The following is a 15,442-nucleotide window of genomic DNA, read 5'->3' as shown; positions in this document are numbered from 1 at the left end:
AGCTGGCCATGCTCACCCATCCCCCGCTCAGGCTGCTACAAGCTTAATAGCTCCGATTTCTGGGAGGGGCTCAGAGTAGAGCCGCTGCTCCTCCAGCCTGGAGAGGTGAGGGGGTATTTGTGACACACTTGTTTTTCACTTGTAATGTACAACAACCCACACCATGTAGAGGTGAGTCAGGTTGAGCCACATCCACTAAAGAAAAAGGGTTTAGATGATTACTCACACACGCCGATTCAGCTCTGTGACTTCCTCTGGCCTCGGCTCAGTGGTTTTAATATTATGGTCAATCTTTGCAAATGACACAAAGTGAGCTGGGAAATCCAATGCCTCATTTATGTTGATAAATGTTATTAATTCATTAAAAGCTAATTAGAATGTTATCATACCTCTTTGGCTAATTTAGAGTCATATTATTGCAGCAGCTGCTGATCTGTCATATCAACACTCACAAAGCTTCAGTCAAAAGCATTTGCTGCCTGGCTGAGTGGTGTGATTTACACCCTGCTTCGTATCGCCTCTCAGCTGGTCAGAAACCAGCAGTAAAGCCCGGCGTCTGGAGGATTACTTTAAATTAAACTGCATTAAAATGCACATGTGGGAAATCCTGGGCTTCCACAGCTGTTCCCACACCGCCTTTAGTTTCACATTACATGTTCTCATATATTATATGTTCTAATGTTGTCACACAGATGGCCTTTTGAGGGTATGAGGAAAAAATGTATATTGTAATTAAAATGAAACTTGGGCTTAAAGCTAAACTAAGATTACACATACATGGTGGTTTCATGCTAAATGTTTACGTTTCCGCTGCATCTGAATCTAAAGTTACTTTTGTGCTCATGTTGACCGCTGAAAATCAGCCTGTGTACGTGTTAGCCAAGTATCCATGCAGTTTTTAATAAAGCTTTCAGAAAATATTCAGCTGAGTACCTTTTGGAGTCAACTTAGATCGCCGTCACAGCCAACTGAGATTTGCAAAGACAAAAATAGCTTGAGCTCAGTCATTTTTTACCAATAGTGGGCTAAATTTCTTGTGAAAGTGACTAAGGTCTAATCCACACGTAGCCGGGTTTTTTTTTTAAAAACAAATATCCGCCCCTCCAAAAACTTGCATCCACACCACCTCGTTTAAAACAAAACTCTGTCCACACGTACCCGGATAAATACGTTGTTAAGGACATGCCAGACCTGTAGGCGGCAGTACTTCCCCCGAATTGTATCCAGTCCGCGTTGTCTGTGGTCTTCCGCAAGGAGCAGTAATTCCGCTTGCAAAAACAAAGAAGCAAAAAGCGCTTGGACAATTGATAAAGCGAGCGCAGCTCTGAGGGCATCCATGCCGTCGGCTAGCGTAAACACAGGTCGCACACATGACGTCAGCATTTTTGGTCGCGGAAAGTGACGTTGCGGACCTTAAAACTCCGGTTTTGTCTGTCCACACGCAGACACCCAAAACGGAGAAAAATATCTACGCTTTGGCAGATTCCCGGCTACGTGTGGACAGGGCCTGAGATTCATTCACAACTCACAGAGAGCCAACAGGTCACCAACAGGTCACACAAGATCCTGCAGTATTGCACCAGATCATGCATGGCATTATCTCCAAGATGTGACTAAAAGGACTGACTCCATCGTTACATAACTGCAGAGCACAGAAAGGCATCTCTCATAAATTACACACGCTGATGTGAAAGCAACACGGGACCAACTCTGAATAATACAACAGTTTTATAAAGCAGAAACTACGGCTACAGCCTATAATAATCACACTGCCTCTTTAAAAACATATAAGCTAGTTACACCCCTTACAATCGGATTATAGACGATTAAACAGAACATAAAGCACTTAACGCCACCGATGCTTTGTGTAGCCAAAAAGACACCTGACATGATAATAAACACAAGAACAGCACCAGCACGGATTAACAAAGTACAAAGTTACACCACAAGGACAGAAATAAAAATGCAACTGTGGGTGTGTGTGTAGAGCTGCACAAAAGCAAAACACACACACACACACACACACACAACGATGACACGAGGGTGATGTTTGTCTTCAGGCTACAGAGTGACTCTGTTCCAAATCCCAAGCAGACAACACAAACACACTCTGGAGAGGATACAAATACCACAAAGTGTGGGTGTGAGAGAGAGATAGTGTTCTTGTCTGTATATGTTTAAGTGGACAAATTTTGACTTTAACCTGTAATGTGTGGATATTTAGCTGGTCCACACAATGCCGAACACCCTAATACTTGGTTTCAGAGGTATGGTGTGAATTAACTTTTAGTTTAGATTAGTTTAGGTTAGGGTTAGGAATACAACTCCATTGGTTATAGTTAGGGTATGGGTTAGGCATAGTAGAGTCACTAAAATGAATGGAAGTCAATGGAGGTCCACACAAACATATAAATACAAGTGTGTGTGTGTGTGTGTGTGTGTGCATGCATTTGCGCGCATCTGTGTGTGTGTGTTTGTGCGTGCATGTGCTGTTAGCGTGCATACATGTGCACATGCATGTATGTGTCTGAGCGCACGTGCGTGCATACATCTGCATATGCATGTGTGTGCGTGCATGTGCTGCTAGCGTGCATACATGTGCACATGCATGTATGTGTGTGTATGAGCGCACGTGCGTGCATACATCTGCATATGCATGTGTGTGCGTGCATGTGCTGCTAGCGTGCATACGTGTGCATGTATGTATGTCTGTGCGTGCGTGCGTGCGTGAATACATGTGCATATGCATGTGTGTGTGTGTATATAAATACAAGTGTGTGTGTGTGTGTGTGTGTGTGTGTGTGTGTGTGTGTGTGTGTGTGTGTGTCCCGGAGGCCAGGGGACAGGAGAACGTGCAGCTAATTAATTAAATAATTTGGTTCTGTACCTTTCTCTTCAGCACAGCCGACAAAGGTTTATGATGGGTCAGTCCTCCTGCATGCTCAGATCATTCCCTTCCCTTGATTGAAAAATTGTTCCAAAATGAAAGTTGAACCTACATCTTTTTTATCTGTGAATTCAATGCCGTTCGGCAAGTCTCAAATAAAAATTTGGGCATCTTACTGTAAAAAATATACCATTAACTCATTCACTGCCAGCCATTTCCTAATCACTAACGGCCTTCGCTGCCAGCGTTTCTCACCGTTTTTACTGTTTTTTTAAGAGTCACAGAACGTTGCGCGCTAGCATGATGTCGATGCCAAAACAACCTAAACAAAGAGGAGACTCACCTCTTACATCAGGAAGAAGCCGTGTGTTTCGAGCGTTATCCGTTCTTTCATAATCCGTTGTCAAATTGTGGTCGGCAGACGCTTCTCCGGTTCGCGCCTCACTTTTTTTTACAGGAACGGCCCAAAACGATCTCCAAACACATGGATGGTCTGCTTCCTGATCATGTGATCTGTGACGTATGCGGATGAAGATCGGCTTCAGGGCTGAGATGTTTGTTCTCTCAGCGCGGGGGCTCGTTCCAATGCTCAAACAGTAAAAAAATGCAAATGACGACTTTAGTCGTCATTGGCAGTGAACGGTTGGATCTAAAATGACGACTTTAGTCGTCAATGGCAGTGAACGGTTGGATCTAAAATGACGACTTTAGTCGTCATTGGCAGTGAACGGTTGGATCTAAAATGACGACTTTAGTCGTCAATGGCAGTGAATGAGTTAATGTAAAAAAGAAACTCTAAACACATCCAGAATTGAACCCAGATCTTCTGCATGGGTTTGATATTTTTACTAATAGGATCACACCTCTGGTACGCATTTAAAAAAATACTCCACATATTTGCTAAGTTATTATATAGTAAGAAAAGAGACCAGTCTTAAGTGTAGTAATACTCATTAAAATAAAGCGACATTTGCAGATACCAGGATGTTAACAGAATAAGATACAGGTGCCGTCATGAAGGTGATCCTTTCATATGTTGTGATTTTACTTGCATCATAGTGTATTATTAAAGCCATGCAGAAATAAGTGAGCTGTCACCAGTTCGCTCAGTGATTCAGTGACAGGAAACACAGTAAAGTGAAGGAACAGCTACCGAGGGAGCCGCCGCCGCTCTCTCTCGTGCTCCTGCATCTTTTGTGCGTTGCAATCTCTAAAAGCTAATCTGAGCAGGCACGAGTCTGGTGTGACGGGTTTATACATTTACAGGGAAAGTTCTTGTGTGTGTTTCAGGAGTTTGTCTGAGAAATGTGTTATTGTTCCTGACTTAATACTGAGCAGGGTTATAAAAGAGTCATGAGATGCCATGTTTGAAACAGCCAGAGAGTTTACAGCTGTGTACTTTCAGACGTTGTCTGCAGTCCCGACGGCCAAACAGTCCAGCTCAAAAACATCCCAAATGCAGCAGCAGAAAGAAACAAGAAGAGGCCAGTGTTGATGGAGAGAACTACTCCTACAGTGGGTCAGTGAAAATGACTCAGAAGGGCAAAGTTTGTACAAGTTGCCACTACGGCGTATTAGCGCCACGGAAAAACACAAATAACGAGGAAGTGTCGAGAATTGTTGAGAATAAAGTCAAAATATTTCCTGAAAATGTTGAATGTCAGCTACTTCAATAATAGCCAGAGGAAGTGAACCCCATCGTGCTCCTGAACCAGACCAGGCTGCTTTAACCCCTTAATACCAGAAATATGAAACTTTAACAATTTCAACATGTTTTAAAAACCATCTATTTAGTGTCTCATGTTAAAAAAACAACTACAGAATAACCAGTTTTATTTTATTGTGTAATTATTAGGGGTCAACTCAATCAATCAATCAACTTTTATTTATATAGCACTTTATCCTACAATACATGCAACTCAAAGTGCTTAACAAATTAAAAAGGCCCCGCATACCCACATTCCCTCCCATCCCCAGAATTTTAAAAACAGTCTGACAATAAAAACCCCTTCACAACACTCATCCTCCGACACACACACACACACACACACACACACACACACACACACACACACACACACACACACACACACACACACACACACACACACACACACACACACACACACACACACACACACACACACACACACACACACACACACACACACACACACACACACACACACACACACACACACACACACACACATATATACATACATGCCCCCTTCCCCATGGTAAAATAGCATGATTGACTGAGAACAGATGAGCCAGACCAGCTAGGATAAGGATAAGGAAACACCATCAGGGGAGCCATCCGCCCCGGCAGCAGCAGATCCACAGCAGCAGCCGAGGCACTGACACCAGGCGCCCAGGGCAGGGAGGGCAGAGACCCCCACCTCCACCTAGGCACACCTGGAAAGCACCCAGGCCACCACAGCCGACCGCCGCCGCCGGGGCAGAGGGCTCCCACAGAGGAAGCACTGGAAAAAGGTTAAATTAAGGTTAAAATATAAAATCAAAAGAACTAAAATGAAAATTGTAATATAAAAAGTTACATAGATATTAAAATATCTAAAACTGTTTAAAAGCACGTATAAAGCACGTATAAAGAAAGAATACATTAAATAAATGAATAAAAATTAATTGATAAATAAATATATAATCCAAGTAATTAAATTATTTAAAAAGTGATAGTATTCAGTTAAAAGCTAAGCTAAAACGATGAGTCTTGATCTTGTTTCTAAAAACATGAACGTTCTCAGCAGCCCTGAGGGGTGGGACTTGATAAAAAATATCTAATTAATCAAAGGCTTTGTATTTAATTAATCTTGATTAAATGTATTTGAATTGTTCTAGACAATTTGCACCCAAGCAATTTGTTTCAGCTTAACCAGCTGTTAACCGTTAGAGGGCGTCAACAACTGGTTAAAGAAATTTTGTAAAACGTGCATCTCTAATATATGGAGGTGTAGTGTAGAGTTCAGAGGAAGTTCTGCTGAGGGTTTCAAGGTGAATGCTGTAAGCATATCCCTCCCAAAAGCATTTCATTTGGATAAAGTTACCGCCTGCCTCCTTTCTACCAAATATAAAAATGTAAAAAAGTTGATTTTTCTTTCTTTTTTTTCATAAAGATCGATTTGTCATGATTTATTTTATTGTAGTTTTAGTTGTCATTGTAACATGTAAAAAAAAGTTTAGACTGTCTTGTAGCCTAGGGGGGGCTTAAATCAGTTTTTTCATGCATTGTGACGTGGATATAAACAATTCTGAATACGTATAAAAATGTTTACGATTAATTTTTTTTATGGCGATTAAGGACCGTGACACACTTGCTGTTTAACCTCTCGTTGGCGCAGGCAGCAGGCTGCGCCTTTGTTCACATCCTTGCTGCTACCAAGCCCCCATAATTCAGGTCTGGATATGAAGTTAAACAGGAAGTGACAAAAATTGCAGTTCCACCCTCATACACTAGGGGCTGGTGTCAGAAGCAAGCAAATCCTCATTGACTCCCATGTTAAAAATACCAATTTCACAGCAGAAATAAACATGTTTACAGCCTGGTACCAAAACATGTTTTAGGTTTAAATGATCTAGTTTACACTCAAGACAACTCTGAGGGGGGTGCATTTTTCTGTCACTCTTCTGTTTAAGTGTATTAAAAGTCTAAATTTCTGAATAATTAATGAGCATCAGACCCACGTGAGTCCAAAGCTACGTCTGGGGAAAGCCCTCAGCCTCACGTTAATAGATGTTCGGCCATTTTGACTCTCTGAACTTCCGCTGTGTCCTCCATAAGTTTGTATGTTAATCGTGGAATTATTTGGACACAGAGGGCAAGCTGTGGTTATTGACTGCACTAACAGATCATTCAAGCAGTTTCTGCTTCTTTTTTTATCAGTAAGTAAAATTATATTTCTGTACTTTATTTCGATGGTTGAATGAGAGGAAATGCTGTGTCATTTAACTGCTTGGTCAAACATGTTAGTGGGGCTACATAAGAAACCTGAGCGGGTGCCCAGCTTCTCCTGTCTCTCCTCCATTTCCTGGGGCAGCCGGGCCATCTCCGATGCGAGGCTGTAGTCATGCTGGTCACTTGTGGATCTCTGAGGGAGACCACAGAAACACCGCAGCTCTTTTAGTTGATGCTGCTTCACTTTTGAGTTGCTCAACAGCATTTTTCTTGCTAATAGTTTGCTGGTTGATTGGGGGGGGGGAAATTCTACGCATTTACCTTAACACCGCTTGGTCATTCGGCTCCCGGCTCGGTTTGAACTGCAGCAGATCGTCTCAACCGTGTCAACATGCCTAAATGCATTGAGTTGCCACCATGCGATTGGCTGATGTCATTTACGTTAACGAGCAGTTGGACAGGTGTACCCAATAAAGTGGCCAGTGAGTGTATTTACCCTCACATTAATGTTTACAGCAGGCAAGAGAAAACTATGAATTCAGCGTTTGTGTTTTTACTCACAGGATTAGCTCCTGATCCGGATGCTGCCGATCCCAGACCTGCCGTGGGATTTGCACCAGCTTCTCCAGACTCCACTTGAGACAGCGCGCTCAAAATTGACTCCAGAGACTCTGTACAGAGATGAAAGGAGGGATATTTCAGCTGATGAGGCGGCACACAAAATGATTTTGCACAAACCATTATACCTCAGGTATCTGAAGCTGTAGACCACGCAGGAAATCAGATACCTTTATACAACTATGCTAAGAAATTAGCTTACATTTTATGCTACGGATCTTACAGCATTCACAGCTAGCTGCTGGTATAAGCCTCTTATTTTGAAAAACAGATATGAGATCAATGAGTAATGCCTTTTGTCTTTTAGTTCTTCCAAGTAAATAAGAACGTTGTTCAACGTTTCCCATTGATATTAATGTTTTTAGTGCATATTTCAATTTAGACGCATCTTTTCTGTAAATATGTATTACCTCAATTTCATGAGACTGAAAACAGTATTAGTAATATTTATTGTTGTAATTAAAGTGCTTCTGAACTACAATCCCAAATCTTCGTGATCTGTCAGGTACGTGGACGTTGTCATCAGAAATTAAAATCGAAAGCTCAGATTTCAGGTGTGGGTTGAGAATTGCCGGGAAAACAAGAGACACGTGCGGAGATTAAAAAATCTTGGATATAACATTTTGGTCCTGCTGTGTGTGGTGTTCTGCCAAAAGACACTACACACAAACTGCTTTCACTCACGGACATTCTCCACCCAGACAAGAACTCGTGAGATCAAATGGAGTAAACCAACATGGTGGAAGAGCAAAGTGCTGCACACTTTCGTCGCCTGGCTCTCTGACACGCCACTTTAACAAGCACCACGTTCGTTTGTCAGACCAACACAATCCAACGTGTTTCAAGGCCCAGATTTATGATCGGCACGGTCCCGACTGGGCTTTAAAGAGCAAGTTCATTCACTTTTCAAACATCTGCTGTGGACTCTGCTAGGATGTAATGCCTTGTGAGTCAATTTCTGTGAGGAAAAAAAGCTCTGGTGCTCCTGTGTCTGGAACTAGAAGTTAGCCAGAACAGAGGGAAGCAGAAGACAGCAGGATTTGGAGTCTTATTTCCTGATATTCGAACATCTCACTTCTGATTGGCTAACAGCAACACAACTCTTCAGCTGACTGTTTTGCAATGTTGATATTTTATCTCCACAAATACCACAAGCCTGAAGTAGTTCTGCCGTGTTGTGGCGTTACTAATGTTACTAGTTAGCTTCTGCTAGCTGAGACAGGCTCTGCTCTCTCTCGGATGCTAAATCGACAACGCCATGGCAAGCCAAGATGGGCAAGTCTACGCATAGATCTGGCTGGCTTTTCTATTCTGAGCGTTTCCCTGTCTGTTTTCTGTCAGCGGCTAATACAGGAAATAGAGGTAGAAGACTATTTTTATGTTTGGCCTGCATGTGACCGATCATATTTCTAAAAGAAAAAGTAAAAAATGGCTTCCCAGATAACTTGGTCTTTAAATTAGTGCAAAGCTACAACTTACAGTAGGGCTGGGCGATACGGACCAAAACTTATATCTCGATGTAATTGCATTTACTGAAGATCACATGGGCCATGCATGGTGGCGTTATTAGTTATTAGGGCAAACATGGCTGGAATCTAACAGTGTTGGCTCATATCAGCGACTATACTGTAATGACTAAGGCCTAGTCCACACGTAGCCGGGGTTTTTTAAAAACGAATATCCGCCCCTCCAAAAACTTGCATCCACACCACCGCGTTTTAAAAACAGACTCTGTCCACACGTACCCGGATAAATACGTTGTTAAGGACATGCCAGACCTGTAGGCGGCAGTACTTCCCCCGTCCTTCGTCTGTGGTCTTCCGCAAGGAGCAGTAATTCCGCTTGCAAAAAACAAACAAGCAGAAAGCGCTTGGACAATTGATGGATCGGGTAGTGACAGAGCGCAGCTCTGAAGGCTTCCGTGATGTCGGCTAGTGTAAACACAGGTCGCACACGTGATGTCAGCATTTTTTAGTCGCGGAAAGTGACGTTGCGGACCTTAAAACTCCGGTTTTGTCTGTCCACACGCAGACACCCAAAACGGAGAAAACGCAGATCTTCACTTTGGCCGGAGTTTTTAAAAAACTCCGTTTTCGTGTGAAAAAACTCAGTTTTCGTGTGGATGACAGGCCAAAACGTAGGAAAATATCTACGTTTTGGCAGATCCCCGGCTACGTGTGGACAGGGCCTCAGAGTCTCTGGTTGCTCTTTTATGAGTATTATTTTTGGGCTACTGTCGCCGTAAACCACGCCTTACAAACTCTTAACCTTTTCAACAGAATCACTTGTAACAGAGTATTTACTAGCATAGCAATACTGGAACCGGAACATTTCTCACCCATTGAGCTCACCTTCAAAATAAAATGTTAACCCTATAGTCTACTATTCAAACCCTTACAATACATTTGAGGTCATTTGGCCGTAGATGTTTCCCGATTACACAGGGGAGGGGTTTGGCTCGTCTCCGCACAAGCAGGATGGAAAACCAGATCTCCGTTAGCATTGAATGTCCCCAAATAATTAAAAACCAGGACGCCAAACGCAAAGTTTAGAGCAGTACACTTATTCAGAGGCTCTCAGATTGAGCAAACTTGTGAGAATGCACGTAATAACCACTTAGAGATGGAGCGACATGTCGCTAGCATAACGGCTAATCGCTAGCATAGCACTTTGACCAGTTATATCGATATAAAGATATAAAGTCACCTTGTATCTTGTTTAAAAATTATATCGATATTTTAAAAATATCGATATATCACCCGGGCTGCACAGTGGCACAGTGGTTAGAGCTGTTGTCTTGCAGCAAGAAGGTACTGGGTTAGGTTGATTGGTCTGTCTAAATTGTCCTTAGGTGTGAGTGTGTGTGTGCATGATTGCTTGTCCTGTGTGTCTCTGTGTTGCCCTGCGATGGACTGGCACTTAGTCCAGGGTGTACCCCCGCCAGATTGCCCGTTGACCTCTGGAGATAGGCACCAGCCCCCTCGCAACCCTACATGGACAGGCGGGTTCAGAAAATGGATGGATAGATGGATGATATATCGCCCAGCCCTAACTTACAGGAATGAATGTAAGATTTGTGCTCCAGGGAACTTTGATATCAGAGCTAAAGCTACAACCCTGAGTTTAGCCCATTTCAGAGTTTACGTATGTTTTAGAAATCTGTAATAGTGGTAGTCTTAACCTGTACGTTGAAATGAAGCAATATGTCATTTTTCTTTTTGCTAAACCCACCCTCGTTCCATAGAGCCTCATTCAATTTGAACAGCACATTATGAATAGACAACATAACATAATAATAATATTTGTAAAACAATGTGTTTTAGCTCTGTTTGGCGGGTCGAGATGCACGTTCACGAACGTTGCTTTCAACAGTAAATACGGAAGTGAAAACGGCAGTTTTCAGGTGCGATACATTTGTCAGTCACTAAATGGTGCCGTCAAGATACAAAATACTCCGGATTGTGGCTTTAAATGAAATAACGAGGAAAAGGACTATCTTTTTAGACCCAGAAGCAGAAAACAAACCGAAGTGTTAAATGTTCCACATTGTTCCACACAAACCCATCTCTCCTATAACACCACTATTACCCAGGAAACACGAGGCTTCAGCACCTATGCAGGTTCAAACCAGCAGAGACGTCTGAGAAGCAGAACTCGAACGGGATCGAGAAGACCAGAGCTGCTCATTATCATCAATCAAGTGGTAAGTGGTTACCAAACAGAGGCAGCAACAAGTCTCTGCATTAAGCTACAAATGAGGAGGAACAAAGACATGGTAATGAGACCAGCGAGCACCCTGTGGGAAAACCAGCCACCCCCGTTCAATTAGCGTTTATACCGCCACGAGGGTACAGAGAGGGCGGAGGAGCGGAGAGAAATAATCAGCAGCATTCGCAAACCTCTTGTTTGCATCAGACCTTTGGGGATTGATGTGTTCAGCGTTATACTCACCTTTCCTTTTCTCTCTTCCCCTTTTTGTGGAACTAGCTGGTCGTAACCCTGCTGCTTTTACAACGATACCAAGATATGACAGTAAAACGAACTCATCTCCACATTTCAAACAGCATTTCTTTGCACTCAACGTAAGATTTATCTTCCCAAAAGTGTCATCACACATGAAAGAGCAAAGTTGGCTGCGAAGAGAAGACTTTACCTGTACTCTAATAAAGATTATGGCGTGTAAAAGGGGATTTTTATGTTGATGCATCATCGTTTAGAACATTTCACCATGGTCACACTGAAAGACCACCAGCTGGATTTGATGGTGGACTTCAGGAAGGTCACAGCCCCCCTGCCTTCAACAACACTCCTATCGTCATCACAGACTCCTTTCGTTTCCCGGGCACCTGCATCACACGGGACCTCACGTGGGAGCCAACCATCAGCACCATCATCAAGAAAGCCCAGCAGAGGTTGTTCTTCCTGCGACAACTGAAGAAAGCAAAGCTGCCGGTCCAGATGATGGTGCAGTTCTGCACTGCCACAGCCGAGTCCATCCTCACCTCCTCCATCACAGTGTGGTTTGCTGGGGCTACTGTCAGGGACAGACAGAGACTGCAACGCATTGTGCGCTCAGCCGAGAAGGCGATTGGCTACAGTCTTCCATCTCTCCATGACCTGTATGCCGCAAGGACCCAAGGGAGAGCAGGCCGAACTGCAGGCAACATCTCTCACCCTGGCCACGGACTGTTTGAGACGCTTCCGTCTGGCAGGAGGCTACGATCCATCAGGACCAAAACCTCTCGCCACAAAAACAGTTTCTTCCCCTCTGCCGTCTGTCTCAACACTCTGTGATATCTACATTACCAGCCACTGTAATAGTATGTTTGCACTGTTTATCCTGCTGCTAATTTTACATATTATTTATCAGTCATTACCTACTATGTGATTTTTTATGTGTGAAACAAGTTCCTAGTCAGTGATTTGCATTTGATGACAATGGCAATAAAAAATCTTCTGATTCTGATTAATGATAATGATCGAGACCTTCTGGTTGTGTGGAGTCAGTAATGATCAACCTTCATTAGAACATCTAAAGTCACGGCAACCTGAAACTTTTGTTTTCAGGACTAGATTAAAGAGCAAGTCACCCCCAAATCAACTTTTTTTGCTGATAAACTAAATAAACGAGTGTCTAATCGTGCTGCAGACACGTGTCGTCAATAATTCGGTACTTCAGTGCATTTTAGTTAAAATTTAAATATTCTGCCTAAAACTGTCAGTGTTGTGCCGTTGTCAGGTAAAAACTCTGCACTGTATTCTAATTTAAATCTGCCACCGCTATTGGCTAAGAGGTATGCTATGATGTAAACTGGTACATTATGATGTCACAATGCTGTCGTGAGCCTGAGTGTGTGTGTGTGTATTTGTTAGCGGTTCCACCCTCTCGGTCTGCCTGGCAACAGCATGTGTTGCATTTTTCAAACATGAAGTGGGAGTGGAGTTAGACTCTGGTAGGGGGTGACTTGCTCTTTAAAGCTCTTCTCTCCATCAAAGACTTCAAAGACCCCATTCATTCTCTTTTTACTCCTCAGATACGTTTATAATTCTCTCCAGGTAGTGGCACTCGTCTCCTCGTTGTCTGCAGGTGGGAACACGATGTAACCGTTTGACCTCTAATGGAAATAAGAAAGCGCGATAAAGCACCTTTTTGTTGTAATATGATAGTTTGTTGTTAATGTTCCCTGATGGGACGGCCTACCGAACAGAACTTCTGCATCAACACGGGTCAGCAGGTGAAGTGGTGTGGAAATAATATCTCATTTCCCTTAGGGACAGTAAAGCAACTTCTTGTCCAGTTAGCTCCACATTAGAGTGCCGAGGTCCAGCAACTGCATGTGACATGAAGGCATAATGGAGGTGACTGTTTGTAATGACAGTACACCTTAGAATGGTCCCATTGATTCTCAATGAACGTTTTAATCAAGCATGGCTTAAGACCTTTGATTCTAACCCATGACTCTGACTATTCTTTACTGTATTCGTTGTACATTTATGTTCTAGTATTTGTATTGCACGCTACTGTGTTTATGTTGTTTTGTTGGTTAAATTGTTGACTCCCTCCACTTCTATCAAATTGCCTCCATGTGTAGTTTTATTTTAGATTGTGGGCATTACTAGTCAAACCTGAGGGCCTGTTCAGTGTCTTGTGCAGCTCTGACCAGCAGATACCAATTTCTAATTTATGACTTGAGTTTATCAAAAATAACTAGAAATAAGAACCAAGGACAGACCAGTTTTTTATATCTGCCTCTTTAGAGCTGATTTAAACATGCAAATTTAAAGGTCAACTTCACAGAAAATACATTTTTTATTTATTATTTCTGATTATAATCGGCAGCTCTGAGATTTTTATGCAGTTTGAACATGAAAATAGTCTCCTACACCTATCTCCTGCATAAGCCTCTGATAGAAAAAAAGATGGTGAAAATCTAGGATTTGAAAATCCTGACAGATCTACGTCACACTGTCACTTAACATCCATGGACTCACCCATCTTGACTCAAAAAGGGGAAGGCTGTTGATGGTTTGGCAACCAGGAAACAGCAGAGAGCATCTTGGCTAGCAGAAGCTAACTGTTAGCATTAGCAACTTCACCACACGGCAGAACTCCTTCAGGCTAGAGTTATTTGTGGAGATAAAATATCAACTTTGCGGAGCAGAGTCAGTGGAAGTTGGGTTGCTTTTGTTCCCAATCAGAGAAAAGAAATCCAAATATCAGGAAACAAGACTCTAAATTCTGTCATTTTCTACCACTTCCTGTTCCAGTTGAGTTCTACTTCCTCAAACAGGTGCACCAGGGTTATTTTCCCCAGAGAACGACTTATAAATGGCAAATGGCCTGAATTTGATATAGCGCCTTCTAGAGTCCTAGAACCCCCCAAGGTGCTTTACAACACAATCAGTCATTCACCCATCCACACACACATTCACACACTGGTGGGGATGAGCTACGATGTAGCCACAGCTGCCCTGGGGCGCACTGAAAGAGGCGAGGCTGCCGAGCACTGGCGCCACCGGTCCCTCCAACAGGCAAGCAGCAGGCAAGGTGGGTTAAGTGTCTTGCCCAAGGACACAACGACAGCGACAGACTGAGCGGGGCTCGAACCTGCAACCTTCCGATTACGGGACGAGCGCTTAACTCCTGTGCCGCCGTCGCAATGTAAGGCATTCCTTCCTGCTAGAGACCACTGAAAATGTATGACCTTCATTAACTGGGTCAGTTTATCGTTTATTTAATAATTTAGTTTAAATGTGTGATTTTAATACTGAGCACAATATTAAAATACAACAGCTGATTAAACTCAGGTTCAGAAATGTTGCTCCTCCATGTTGTTATTAGTGACATTTTAGAGTCCAAATAAGGCAAAAAAATGTCTACAGATCAGCAAAACAAATTTAAAATCAACCGCACATGTCGGCTGAATGTGACTTCTACATATCAGCTTGGGTACTGGGCATTCAAAGAGCTGCAATAAATGCAACACGTTTCTTTAAATCCCGACAACCTGAGAACTTGTGTAGAGATCTGCAGGCTGTGTCACTTCCACTAAACAAGGAATATCTGCATGAAATCCTGTATCTCTCTGGAGTCTGACTGTTGGTGAGAAGATTCCAATATGACTCAAACGGTTTGCAATTCCCTCCTGAGCCACGTAACCATGATGGGCTCGACACACGGGAGGCGACATCGCCTCTCCTCCATTCATTTTCAATGAGACATGCGCGACAAAGCGATAATCGCGGGTCTCCCTCCTACTAAGCGAAACGCGAAAAACGTGCGTGTGAAATTTTGCGCTCGTGCACGTGTCGTGCACAGGCGACCCAGCGACGCAATCCCAGAAAGTTGAAACATTTTCAACTTTTCTTCGCTGTCGCTCGGACGAGGACCAATCAACGGAGGTTTCATTCACTGACCAATGAGCGGACAGGATGCTCCGTACATCTCCGAGCAAACATGGAGGAGAAGTTGATTATTATTATGTTTTATATCGTAAAATCACAAGTAAGATTTCACATAA

General features: G+C 42.9%; 1 protein-coding gene across 1 annotated transcript in view; it reads right to left on the bottom strand.

Annotated features, from left to right (window-relative positions):
* hsd17b4 (hydroxysteroid (17-beta) dehydrogenase 4) overlaps positions 1–15,442 on the bottom strand; it is a 59,050-nt gene that overhangs the window by 26,710 nt on the left and 16,898 nt on the right. Inside the window, exon 12 of the mRNA XM_054731597.2 lies at positions 7,365–7,474. Coding sequence (XP_054587572.1) covers positions 7,365–7,474 — 110 coding nt within the window. The remainder of the gene's footprint in view (positions 1–7,364; positions 7,475–15,442) is intronic.

The sequence above is a fragment of the Nothobranchius furzeri genome, chromosome 17 (assembly GCF_043380555.1).
Source record: "Nothobranchius furzeri strain GRZ-AD chromosome 17, NfurGRZ-RIMD1, whole genome shotgun sequence".
In the NCBI taxonomy this organism is placed as follows: Eukaryota; Metazoa; Chordata; class Actinopteri; order Cyprinodontiformes; family Nothobranchiidae; genus Nothobranchius; species Nothobranchius furzeri.
The sequence above is the reverse complement of the archived record's forward strand: the minus strand, read 5'-3'. Positions and strand labels throughout refer to the sequence as shown.